We start from the raw sequence: 13,966 nt of genomic DNA, 5'->3' as shown, positions 1-13,966 counted from the left end.
TTGAATGGCATCTAGAACATAGAACATAGAACTGTACAGCACAGTACAGGCCCTTCGGCCCACGATGTTGTGCCCAACTAGTCTGACACTAAGATCAAATCAACCTACCCCCAATCATTCTAGTGCACTCCATATGCCTATCTAATAACCACTTGAAAGTTCCTAAACTGTCCGACTCCACTACCATAGCTGGAAGTGCGTTCCACGGCCCAAACCACTCTCTGAGTAAAGAACCTACCTCTGCCATCCCTCCTATATCTTCCACCATGAACCTTATAGTTATGCCCCCTTGTAACAGCTACATCCACCCGAGGAAAAAGTCTCTGAACGTCCACTCTATCTATCCCTCTCATCATCTTATACACCTCAATTAAGTCACCTCTCATCCTCCTTCGCTCCAATGAGAAACGCCCTAGCTCCCTCAACCTTTCCTCATAAGACCTACCCTCCAATCCAGGCAGCATCCTGGTAAATCTCCTTTGCACCCTTTCCAATGCTTCCACATCCTTCCTATAGTGAGGTGACCAGAACTGCACACAATACTCCAAATGCGGTCTAACCAAGGTCTTGTACAGTTGCAGCATAACCTCACGGCTCTTAAACTCAATCCCCCTGTTAATAAATGCTAACACACTATAGGCTTTCTTCATGGCTCTATCCACTTGGGTGGCAACTTTCAGAGATCTATGAACATGAACTCCGAGATCTCTCTGCCCCTCCACATTCTTCAGAACCCTGCCGTTAACCCTGTAATCCCCATTCAAATTTGTCCTACCAAAATTAATCACCTCACATTTATCAGGGTTAAACTCCATCTGCCACTTTTCAGCCCAGCTCTGCATCCTATCAATGTCTCTTTGCAGCCTACAACAGCCCTCCACATTATCCACTACTCCACCAATCTTGGTGTCATCAGCAAATTTACTAACCCAACCTTCAACTCCATCATCCAAGTCATTGATAAAAATCACAAATAGCAGAGGACCCAGCGCTGACCCCTGTGGTACACCGCTGGTGACTGGGCTCCAGGATGAAAATTTACCATCTACCACCACCCTCTGTCTTCTGTGTGATAGCCAGTTACTGATCCAATCGGCCAAAATTCCCTCTATGCCATGCCTCCTTACTTTCTGCATGAGCCGACCATGGGGCACCTTATCAAACGCCTTACTAAAATCCATGTATACGACATCAACTGCTCTTCCTTCATCTATATACTTAGTTACCTCCTCAAAGAATACAATCAAACTTATGAGGCAAGACTTACCCCTCACAAATCCGTGCTGACTATCCTGGATTAAGCTGTATCTTTCCAAATGATCATAAATCCTATCCCTCAGGACCCTTTCCAATAATTTACCTATGACCGAAGTGAGACTAATCGGCCTATAATTCCCAGGGTTATACCTATTCCCTTTCTTGAACAAGGGGACAACATTCGCCTCTCTTCAGTCTTCTGGCACTATTTCTGTAGACAGTGAGGACATAAAGATCAAAGCCAAAGGCTTTGCAATCTCATCCCTCGCCTCCCAAAGTATCCTAGGATATATCCCATCAGGCCCAGGGGACTTATCTATCCTCAGTCTTCTCAAAATTTCTAACACATCTTCCTTCCGAATATCTACCTCCTCCAGCCTACCAGCCTGTATCGCACTATCCTCCTCACCAACTTGCCCCTCTCCTTTGTGAACACTGAAGAAAAGCATTCATTTAGGGCTTCTCCTATATCATCAGACTCCATGCAAATGTTCCCACTACTGTCCTTGACCGGCCCTAACTTCACCTTGGTCATTCTTTTATTCCTCACATAAGTGTAAAAAGCCTTGGGGTTTTCCTTGATCCTACCCGCCAAGGACTTCTCATGCCCCCTCCTAGCTCTCCTAAGCCCTTTCTTGAGCTCCTTCCTAGCTATCTTGTATCACTCAAGTGCCCTAACTGAACCTTGTTTTCTCATCCTTTCATAAGCCCCCTTCTTCCTCTTGACAAGACATTCAACCTCTTTTGTCCACCATGGTTCCCTCACTTGACCATTTCCTCCCTGCCTGACAGGGACATACATATCAAGGACACGCAGTATTTGCTCCTTGAACAAGCTCCACATCTCAATTGTGCCTATCCCTGACAGTTTCTGTTTCCATCTTACGCTCCCCAATTCTTGCCTAATTGCATCATAATTACCCTTCCCCCAGTTATAAACCTTGCCCTGCCATATGTTCCTATCTCTTTCCATTGCTATAGTGAAAGTCACCGCATTGTGGTCACTATCTCCAAAGTGCTCTCCCACAACCAAATCTAACACTTGGCCCGGTTCATTACCCAGTACCAAAGCCAATGTGGCCCTGCCTCTTGTCGGTCTATCCACATATTGCGTGAGGAAACCCTCCTGCACATACTGGATAAAAATAGCCCCATCCAAACTATTCGAATTATAGTGATTCCAATCAATATTTGGAAAGATAAAGTCATCCATGACAAGTACCCTGTGACTACCGCACCTATCCAAAATCTGCATTGCAATCTTTTCCTCCACATCTCTGTTACTGTTTGGGGGCCTATAGAAAACTCCTAACAAAGTGACCGCTCCTTTTCTATTTCTAACTTCAGCCCACACTACCTCAGTAGACAGATCCTCCTTAAACTGCCTATCTGCAGCCATTATACTATCCTTGATTAACAATGCTACTCCTCCACCTCGTTTACCACCTTCCCTGATCTTACTGAAACATCTAAACCCCGGAACCTCCAACAACCATTCCTGCCCCTGTTCTATCCACGTCTCCGTAATGGCCACAACATTGTAGTTCCAGGTACCACTCCATGCTTCAAGCTCACCAGCCTTATTCCTGATGCTCCTCGCATTGAAGTAGGCACACTTCAAACCACCTTCATGCCTGCAGGTCCACTCTTGTGACCGTGGTACCTTCCTCAGTGCTGCACTACCCTCAACTTCCTGAACTCCAGCAACGCTATCTCCTGGACTACAAATCAGTTTCCCATCCCCCTGCCAAATTAGTTTAAACCCCCCCGAAGAGCTGTAGCAAATTTCCCTCCCAGGATATTGGTCCCCCTCTGGTTCAGGTGTAACCCGTCCTGTTTGTACAGGTCCCACCTTCCCCAGAATGTGCTCCAATTATCCAAGTAACTGAAACCCTCACTCCTACACCATCTCTGTAGCCACGTGTTTAACTGTACTCTCTCCCTGTTCCTCACCTCGTTAGCACGTGGCATTGGCAGCAAAGCAGAGATGACAACATGGTCTGTCCTGGCTTTCAGCTTCCACTCTGGCTCCCTGAATTCCTGTTTTACATCCCCGCCCCTTTTGCTACCTCTGTCGTTGGTACCGATGTGTACCACGACTTGTGGCTGCTCCCCCTCCCCCTTAAGGTTCCTGAAAACACGATCAGAGACGTCACGGACCTTGGCACCCGGGAAGCAACACACCAACCGTGAGCCCCTCACCCAATCTCTTCTCCTGCCCCCTCGCCTGGATCGCAAAGACCTCGCTTTCACCCATATTCAATTTGTATCCCGAAAGCCGGCCGAATTCCTCTCATATCCCCATAATCCCGCCAATACCCCCCCCAGGGGGTCCAATATGTACAGAAGTAGATCGTCCGCGTAAAGCCCATTTCCTTTAACAGCCTTTCCTCTGGGGCCTCTGCATATCTCCTGTCCACCTGCAGGATTTCTTCCACTAGCCTTTCTGTCTCCAACCACTCTGCCTTCTCCCCGTGTGCCCGAATCCAAATAAACTCCCCCCGACCACTGCCTTCAGTGCCTCCCAAACTGTACCTGCCAGCACCTCCCCCGTATCATTAATTTCTACCTACCCCCGGATGGCCTTCCTAACCCACCTCTTCCTCCGCTAGCAGTCCCACATCAAGCCTACATTGCGGGCGCTGCCCCCCCCCCCACTTCGCTCACTCGGAAATCCACCCAATGCAGGGCATGTTCCGTCACCACTATTGCCGAATACTCAACATCTACCACCCCTGCCAACAACGTCTTATCCAACACGACAAAATCTATTCGGGAGTACACCTTGTGGAGGTTTGACATTGTTAACCATTGTGATGTGAGCGGAATCCGTCCTATTGTCTTGCGCATGCCTGGTAACCATTCATTAATCAGCGAATCTGCTCATTTTCGGAACAAATTCGGAACGTGGTTTAAGTATTGCCTGCCTCAGGTCCACCTATTACTGAAACCCTCATCCATGTTTTTGTTACCTCCAGCCTTGGCTATTCCAGTGCAATCCTGCTAGACATATTTCGCCCTCTGTAAACTTGTCCAATGCTCTGCTGACTCTTGCCAAATCCTGTTCGGCCATCACTCCTGTGACCACTGGCCTACACTGACTCTGGGTCCAGCAGTGCTTCAATACTAACCTTCTGATCCTTGTTTTCAAATCTCGTGATGGCCTCCCGAAACCTGTAACCTTTTCCATTCGTACCAAACCCCGCAGCTGCCCATCCCATCCTGAGACCTCTGTGTCCCTTAAATTCGGCATCTTGTCCAAACTCCACATCCTCACCCCACCATTGGCAGCCCTTCTTTCGGATTCCTGGGTCCAAAAGTCTGGAATTCCCTCCCTGAACCCCTCCGCCTCTTCACCGCCCTCTCCTTCCCTGAGACCCTGTTTAAAACTGACCTCTCCCCCTCCCCTGAGATAGCTTGGTGTCAGATTTGGAATAATCACGTTCCTGACCTTTGGAAAGTTTGATTGTGTTTAAAGACACTATATGAATGCTATCAAATTGTTTTGAATCTATGAATATGCAGCAACGAGTGAAGCAGCTGGCGGTGCAGCGATGCAATGTGCAGGAGCAGTTAGCTCGAGGGAGGGAGTTACAGGCAGCTGTTGAGCTGGTGAAGTCCTCGCAGGAGGTACTGCAAAGCCAGGTGGCGACTCTCATCACAATGGAGAAGACAATGGATGAACAAGAGAAAGAACTGGAGGTAAAGTCCAGCCTTGGACACGGGTTACTGCTAATAATAATAATAATAATGGTCAAGATGGCGTGTGATTTGGAGGCGGCACGGTGACACAGTGGTTGGCACTGCTGCCTCACAGCACGAGGGACCTGGGTCCAATTCTGACCTTGGGTAACTGTTTATGTGGAGTTTGCATGGTCTCTCTGTGTCTGTGTGGGTTTCCTCCGGGTGCTCCGGTTTCCTCCCACAGTCCAAAGACGCGCAGGTTAGGTGGATTGGCCGTGTTAAATTGCCCCTTAGTGTCTAAAGATGAGCTGGTTTGGTGGGGAAAATAGTAGCAGGAGGATGCCATTCAGCCCGTCGAGATTAATCTATGATTAATCTAGGACAAAGGTTCGGCACAACATCGTGGGCCGAAGGGCCTGTTCTGTGCTGTATTTTCTATGTTCTATATCCACCATTCATTATGACATTATGATCATGGCTGATCATCCAACTCAATAGCCTAATCCTGCCTTCCCCCGTAACCTTTGGTCCCCTTCGCTGCAAGAGCTATGGTTAACTGCTTCTTGAAAACATGCAGGGCCGGATACTCCGCCGGCGGGATTCTCCATTGTGCCAGCAGCGCATCGATGCCCGCGGGTTTCCCGGCGGTGTGGGGTGGCCACAATGGCAAATCCCATTGGCAGGTGGCGGGAACAGAGAATCCAGCTGCCAGCATGGGTGTTCCGTCCGGGAACACGCGGCTGGCGGGCTGGAGAATCCCGGCCACAATGTTTTGGCTGCAACTATTTCCTGTGGTAACAGATTCTGCAGGCTCACCACTCTCTGGGTGAAGACATTTCTCCTCATCTCTGTTCTAAATGGTCTACCCCATATCCTCAGACTGTGACCCCTTTCTGGGCACCCCCACCTTTGGTAACATCCTCCGTGTATCTACCCTGTCTAGTTCTGTTAAAATTTTATAGCTTTCTATGAGATTTCCCCCTCATTCTTCGGAACTCCAGTGAATACAATCCTAACAGACATAATCTCTCCTCATACATCAGTCCCGTCATCCCAGGAACTAGTCTGATAAACTTTTGTTGCACTCACCCTATAGCAAGAACACGGATAGGGTGATGGACTGTGCCTAGGTGGGGTGCTCTTTCTGAGGCTCAGTACAGACTCGATGGATCAAATAGCCTCCTTCTGCATTCTAGGGATTTTATGGATTCTTCTATGGAGAACTTCGAGGCAGTGGTTATCCCATGCATCTGTTGCCCTTGTCCTTCCTTTTAAAAAAAATGTTTTTATTCTCCATTCTCACATTTTCCTTCAAAGTTTACACCGCACCCACAAACCGTAAACGGTAACAAATACAAAATCAATCCCCTTAACAATACCAATGATCCCATCCTCCCACCACCCCAAACAACGGCCCACCTGTCAATATATCCATCCAACAAAACAAACCCTCCCACGGTGGAAACAAAAAACAAACAAGAAAAAGAAAAAGGAGTCCGGAACCGCCCATGGTCACCATTGACCTATAGAGTCCACTCCCCCTCCCCCCACCCCCTACACTCAACGCCATCCGACCTCTGAAATAGTACCGTACATGATGCCCAAGAGTTGTACCCCCCCCAAGTCTCCAACTCCTCCTGTCCACTGCCTCTTGTAAAACTCCTCCCCCCAGCCTCGGTTCCTTCCCCCCCAACTTTCCGCCCCGGCTAGACCACTCGGACCCTGTTCTGCCAGGCTCCGATGTCCGCAGCCCCTCCCCCCACCTCACTCCCATTCACTGGCCGGCTTAAACCGGCCGGCGTGGAGGCCCCCGCCCGGGTCCCTTTCCCCCTTGCCCGGCCCTAGGAAAGCCCAGAAATCCCCTTTTAGCACACAAACCCCGCATATCCACCTACACCCAAAGAGCCCTCATTTCGAGTGAAAGTCCCATAATTTCCCTTGTCCAAATATATACAACATTGGCTCCTTTAGCCCCTACACCCGCACGCAGTGAAACAAAAAAAAGAAGAAAATACAGTCAGTCATGAGGTCACATCGGCACATGCCCATTTCTCAATTTGTCAGTTCTGCCACAGTCCTTCTGCCTTCGCAAACTCCTCCGCTGCTTCCGCCGTTCCAAAATAAAAGTCCCTGAGCTTGTAAGTCACCCTCAGCTTCGCTGGATATACAATGCCGCACTGCACCTTGCTAATGTACAGTGCCCTCTTCATCCGGTTGAAGGCAGCCCGCCTCCTTGCCAGCTCCACCGTAAAGTCCTGGTATACACGTATACCAGCTCCAGCCCACTGCAGCACCCGCTTCTGCTTGGCCCAGCTCAGGACCTTCTCCTTCACACTGTACCTACGGAAGCACAGAGTCACTACCCTTGGCGGCTCACTCGCCATTGGTACAGGCCCCCACGACTGATGAGCCCGATCCACTTCATATCAGGAGGGATCCTCCCCCTCACCCAATAGTTTCGCCAGCATCGCGGCAAAATACTCAGTCGGCTTTGGTCCTTCAACTCCTTCGGGCAGCCCCACAATCCTCAAATTCTGTCGCCTGAATCTGTTTTCCAGGTCTTCCATTTTTCCTCGCAGATCCTTGTTAATGTCCATCACCTTCCGCATCTCCTTCCCCATCGAGGCAAGTTGATCACTGTGCTGCAATAACGTCTCCTCCACTTCCTTCAGCTCCTCCCCTTGCTCTCGCACCTCCGCCACTGCGCTCGCCACCGCTGTCTTCACCGGGGAAATCGCCTCCTCCACCAGCGCACTCAAAACCTCTCTCATCTCCTTCCTCACCGGCTCCATGGATCTTGTAAACTGCCTTTCGAATTCTGCAGCCATCACCTTAGTTATTTCTTCAGCCGTAAGCAATACGGCCTCCCCTGGTGCTCCAGCCTCCATTTTCCTTGGTGACCCCGCGGTGACCTTTCCACTCCCGACAGACCTTCAGCTGTTGTCTTTACGGACAATTTTTTGCTTGCCCTCGCCATTTTTCTTCACTGTGCCTTCACTGTTTCTTCCTGCTTTTGCCGCCTCTGTGGACCCTGGGACCGGGCTTAAAGCCCCGAAAATGCCGTTCCCGAACAGGAGCCCTCCATTGTGCGGCCGCCTCCCGCCCGCCGTCACTGGAAGTCCACCCTTGTCCTTCTGAGTGGTGGGTTAGGAACATGGGAACAGGAATGAGCCATTCAGCCCGTCAAGACTGTTCCGCCATTCAATACGATTATTGCTGATTGGACACTTCAATGCCTTTTACACCCAATATCCCCATAACCATTGCCGTTATTGTCAATCAGAAATCTATCAATCTCAGCTTTAAACATACTCAATGACTGAGTTTCCACAGCCCTCTGGGGTAGAGAATTCCAAAGATTCACCACCCTCTGTGTAAAGAAACTTCTCCTCACCTTGGTCCAAAGTGGCATCCCCCTTATTTTGAAAGTGCGCCTCTGGTTCTAGATTCCGCAACTGAGGGAAACATCTTACCTGCATCAACCTGTCTATTCCTTTTAAGTATGCCATAGGTTTCAATGGGATCACCTCTCATTGAGATGTGAAACTTGAGAGACTACAGATCTGGTTTGCACAATCGCCCTTCATAAGGCAGTCCCACCATCCCCGGAACAAATCTGGCGAACCCTTATTACACTCCCTTTATGTAAATAATATCCTTTCTGAATTAAGAAGACCAAAACTGCACACGGTACTCCAGATACAGTCTAAACAAGCTTCTATGGAATTGGCCTTACTACTCCTGCATTGAAATTCTCTTGCGATAAAGGCTCACATTCCATTAGCCTTCCTAAGAGTTTGCTGCCCCTGCCCGCCAGTCTTCAGTGACTTATGGTCTTAGGAAAGATGCTACATTTCATGATAGTCTTGATCGCAAGCATGTTGCGCTGGTGATGGAAGGAATTGATGTTTACGCCATTGAATAGTGCTAATCAAGCAGATTGTGTTGTCTGGATGACGTTCCGCTTCTTCAGAACTTTGGCAATTGCACCCGTCCATCACACTTGTGCCTTGTAGATGATCAACCACCTTTGGGGAGTCAGGCTGTGAATCGCTTGAGCAGAATCCCCAGCTTCTGACCTGTTCTTGCAATGAATGACATTCCTGTGGCTGGCTCAGCCGAGTTTCTGGTCAATACTGACCCGCCCCAGGATGTCGGAGATTTGACAACGGTATTGCTGTTGAACATGAAGGGGAGGAGGTGGGGACGTGACTGATGGTGAGGAGGTTAGATGTGCTTGGCACCCGTATGTCGTGAATGGTACTTTTGCAAATAAAAGAGTTAGCAGTGCCATCATAGCATCGGATGGCTATTATAGTGAGCAGAGGTGACGTCTAGCTTTGCCTTATGCTGAAGGAGTCTCTAAATCAATGGCAGCGTTTTGAAGAGGAGAAGGGGGCAGTGATAGAGTTCCTGACTCGTGCCGGAATGGTCATGGATCGCAGTCGTCCCTTCAGCAGCCTGGAGAGCCTCCGGTCGGACCTGGAACAAACAAAGGTGAGAGCTTGCAGATTGGGGGTTTTCTGTCATGGTAGATGAACTGTAAAAATCTATAGGCCCAGCTTAAATAAATAAATAAATGGTTTTGTGGATTCCTTTTCCTGAAAACAGAAAACTGTAAAGAATCTCAACATTTCTAAGATGCTTGGGAATTCTTTCCATAGTGGTAATATATCTTGGGATTATGACAATTTTAAACAATTTAATTTCCGCTCTCTTGAGGTTATGATTATCATCTCAAATTCCCAATGTGTTATCGTCTTGAAGCACATTCCATACGTTGCAGCCATCAGTGTCTGCTGATTCCTGACAGCTCTTGCATTGCTTCTGCACGCAGGCCTTTCACAGAGACAGTGAAGTCAAAGCAGGATTGGCTGAGAGCTTGTTAGAGAAGTTGGAAGGCATGAAGATTGGTCCAAAGAGTAAGCGCACCCTACAGCAACAAACCAGACTGATGAGAGAGAAGGCTGAAGACGGACGGAAAAACCTGGACAGCGAGTATGTGATCCCGCTTTTTTTTTGTTATTTCTGGTTACGTTAATACTGAGGCCGTCTAATCCTCCACACCAGCAGCCTTCCTTGCTGCAAGTTCCAGTCCATATAGTTTTATTCCACTTCTCCTTCAGCTACCCATTCTTATGATCTGGCAAGCGGTAAGTGCAGTGCGAATCAAATCCCAAAAAGGGAAACTTGACAATCAATCACAACAATTTTCTGTTTGTACTTTACCAGAAGAAAATTCATGTGCTGCAGTCAGGAGCCACACATTCCAGTAACACTACTGGAGATTTTAAATCTGAAATGAAAACATTTATTAACAAAATAAATCTTAAACATACTAAATTACATTTGCGGGCGGCACATTGGCGCAGTGGTTAGCACTGCTGCCTGCGGCGCTGAGGACCCGGGTTCGATCCCGGCCCCGGGTTACTGTCTGTCTAGAGTTTGCACATTGTCCCCATGCCTGCATGGGTTTCACTCCCACGACCAAAAGATGTGCAGGTTAGATGGATTGGCCACGCTAGATTGCCCCTTAATTGGGAAAAAATATAATTGAGCACTCTAAATTTATTTTATAAATTAAATTACATTTGCACTGTTGAAATTGGTCTTACAGAACATTCCCCCAAAAAGATTCTCACTTGGATAGACTCACGCATAAATACCCCTTTAGGTAACAGTCCATAGATATTTAATCTATAAAATTCCAATAATATTACCACAAGGTACAACCCACTGTTGCTGTAGGGGAAGTATTTCACATGCCTTCCCTCTCCCTCCCACTCACCTGTGGAAATTAAAGACTTTACAGAAGGTTCACAACGGAGGTGAAAAAAGAACATTCGCGATACGGAGAGGGATTATTAGAAAAGACTGCCAGCCAACATAGAGGGGAATCCCAAAGTTTTCTATAGGCATATACACCCTAAAATGAGTAGTGGGGCTGATTAGAGACCTAAAAAGGAATTTACACTGGAGTCTGGGGGCATGGCTGAGGTATTAAATGAACATTTTGCATCCATACTTACCAAGGAGATAGATGCTACACAGGCCATGGCGGCAGATGATAAAACTTTCCCTAGGAGGGTTCAAAATTAATATGGTGGAAGAGTTGAATAGTCTGTCGAAACTTAAAATTGACAGGGCACCAGGACCAGATGAGATGCATCCAAGGAGATTGTAGGAAATGAGAATGGAAATTGCAGGGACGCTGTCCATAAACTTTCAGCCTTCTCTAGACTCATGGGAGCCTCCAGAGGACTGGAGAATTGCAAATATTGCACCATTGCTCAGTTTAAGATCAGTGATGGGCAAACCTCTAGAAACAATTATTTGGGAATAGAATTGGTCATCACATGGAAAAATGTGGGCTGATTAGAAAGAGCCTGCATGCATTTCTAAAGGGGAAATCATGTTTAACTAACTTGGGATTTTTTTGAAGCAGAAACAGAAAGGGTCGATGAGAGTAATGCTGTTGATGTGCTGCACATGGACTTTCAGAAGGCATTCGGTACAGTGCCACACAACAGACATGCTATAAATGGAATAAAAGGGGCAGTAGCAACGTGGATACAAAATTGGCTGAAAACTAGGAAGTAGAGAGTAATGGTCAGTGGATACTTTTTGGGCAGGAGGAAGGTTTGTCCCCAGGGACTGTTACTGGGACCCTTGCTTTTCCTGATACATATTCATTTTCTAGATCTTAGTGTGCAGGGGACAATTTCAAAGTTTGCAAATGATACAAAGCTTGTAAGTATTGTAAACTGTGAAGAAGTGTAGAACTTCATTAGGACATAGACAAGTTAGTGGAATGGGCAGATAGGTGCAGTTTAAATTCAATGTGGAGAAGTGTGAGGTGGTGCATTTTGGTAGGAAGAACATGAGAGACAATATAAAATAAGGGGTACTTTTCCAAAAGGGTGCAGGAGCATAGATCTTGAAGGTGGCAGGACAGTTGGAGTGCAGTTAATAAAGCATACAGTATAAGGGCTTTATTAATATGGGTGTAGACTACCTAGGAAGTTATGTTGAACTTATACAGGGCACTAGTTAGACCTCAGCTGGTGTATTGTGTACAGTTATGGGTGCCATTATAGGAAGGATGTGAACACATTTTGGAAATTGCAGCAGAGGTTTACAAGAATGTTCCCACGGATGAGGAACTTCTGTTATGAGGATAGATTAGAGAGGTTGGGACTATTCTCCTTGGAGAAAAGGCGGCTAAGAGAAGATCTGATAGAGATGTTCAAAACCATGAGCGGGTTGGACAGAGTAGATAGGGAGAAACTGTTCCTGCTCGTAAAATGATGAAGAACGAGAGGGCAAAGATTTAAAGTGATTTACAAAAGAAGCAAATGTAATGCGAGAATAAACTTTTTCACACTGAGTGATTGGGGTCTGGAATGTACGGCCTGGAGGTGTGGTGGAGGCAGGTTCAATCGAGGCATTCGCGAGCGCATTAGATGATTATTTGAATAGAAACAATGTGCAGGTGGTACGGAGAATAGACAGGGCAACGGCACTAAATCATTTTTTTAAAAAGTGCTTTTATTAAGGATTTTAAAGCTATACAAGACAAAGACAATTGTGAACAAACATTGAAAAATAACAGGAATGAAATAATAAAACAAAAAAATAAGGAAAAATTGTATATACATTGGTTGATTTTAGCTATTTACATTGGTTGCAGCTTCTTGTTTTGCGTTCTCCAGTGAGTGCTTATTCCCAACTGGGTCCTTACGTTCCCCCTCTACCCTTTCGTTCCGACTCCCCTTCCCCTTCTGGTCGTCCAGCGAGCCCTCTTTCCTCTTCAGCTCCTGTATTCTGTTCTTGTGTGATTGGCATGTATTTTGCTGTTTGCTTGCTGATCTTGGTTGGGTTCTATGTTCCATTATTCACACCCCACCCTCCCTCCTACTCCTTTCATTGGCATACGTTATTGTGTTGGGGCTTTCAGCTCCCTCTGGCTGTTGGCTGCAAACAGGTCTTGGAAAAACTGAGTGAATGGCTCCCAGGTTTTGTGGAAGCCTTCTTCTGACCCCGGATGGCGAATTTGATTTTCTCCATCAGGAGATATTCCAATAGGTCGGACAGCCAGTTTGCTGCTTTGTGTGGTGCTGCTGATTGCCAACCAAGCAGGATTCTCCAGCGGGCGATTAGGGAGGCAAAGGCAAGGGCATCAGCCCCCCTCCCATGAATAGACCAGGCTGCTCTGAGAGCCCGAAGGCTGCCACTCTTGGGCATGGCTCCACCCTCATCCCCACCACCTTGAATATTTCCTCGAAGAAGGTTGTCCAGAACCCGACGAGTCTTGGGCAAGACTCATGAACATGTGGGTGTGGTTAGCTGGGCCTCCTTGGCACCGTTTGCATTTAGCCTCCACCTCCGGGAAGAACCTGCTCATTCACGTTCTAGTTAAGTGGGCTCTGTGTACCACTTTCAGCTGCATGAGGCTTAGCTTTGATCAAGTGAAGGTGGGGTTGACCCTATGCAGTGCTTTGCTCCAGAGTCCTCACCCTATTTCAAACCCCAAGTTCTCCTCCCGTTTTTCTCTTGTCTCGTCCAGTTGTGTGTTTGCCCTTCCCAGTAATCACCCATACAGGTTGCCTTCTGTAAGATATCCGCGCCCAATAGGTCTTAAAACAACGACTGTTGCAGTGGTCGTGGATCATTGCCCTATGTAAGAAGTGCTTGACCTGCATGTATCTTAATTCATTCCCCCCTGTCAGCTACGGCACTAAATCATTATGCTTGTTGAGAGGCCAAATGGCCTTGTTCTGCACTGCAACAATTCTGTGACTCTGGAAACCAAAACTCTGCTTTATGGAACAGCCAGGCACTTCTCTGGGGTGGTTGAAGGCTGCTCACTTTCCTTCTTCTTGGTTCTGTCCCAGCACAGAACACTCTGGTCAGGAGATCTGACATGGCCACTCCTAACACAGTCCCCAAACTCTTTTTAAGTATGTTTTCTTGCATTCACCTTTTCACATATTTCTTTGAAATTTACCTTTCCAGGATATAAAAA

The 13,966-nt window shown here is 47.4% G+C and overlaps 1 protein-coding gene across 13 annotated transcripts in view; it reads left to right on the top strand.

Annotated features, from left to right (window-relative positions):
- The window catches only part of syne1b (spectrin repeat containing, nuclear envelope 1b), a 669,902-nt gene that overhangs the window by 149,453 nt on the left and 506,483 nt on the right, over positions 1-13,966 (top strand). For all 13 annotated transcript variants that reach the window (XM_072505314.1, XM_072505250.1, XM_072505295.1 and 10 more), the window contains 3 exons: positions 4,783-4,959; positions 9,298-9,438; positions 9,779-9,939. In XM_072505314.1, coding sequence (XP_072361415.1) covers positions 4,783-4,959; positions 9,298-9,438; positions 9,779-9,939 — 479 coding nt within the window. The remainder of the gene's footprint in view (positions 1-4,782; positions 4,960-9,297; positions 9,439-9,778; positions 9,940-13,966) is intronic.

Source organism: Scyliorhinus torazame, chromosome 1 (genome assembly GCF_047496885.1).
Source record: "Scyliorhinus torazame isolate Kashiwa2021f chromosome 1, sScyTor2.1, whole genome shotgun sequence".
NCBI classification, from domain to species: domain Eukaryota; kingdom Metazoa; phylum Chordata; class Chondrichthyes; order Carcharhiniformes; family Scyliorhinidae; genus Scyliorhinus; species Scyliorhinus torazame.
This window is presented reverse-complemented; position numbering and strand designations above follow the sequence as displayed.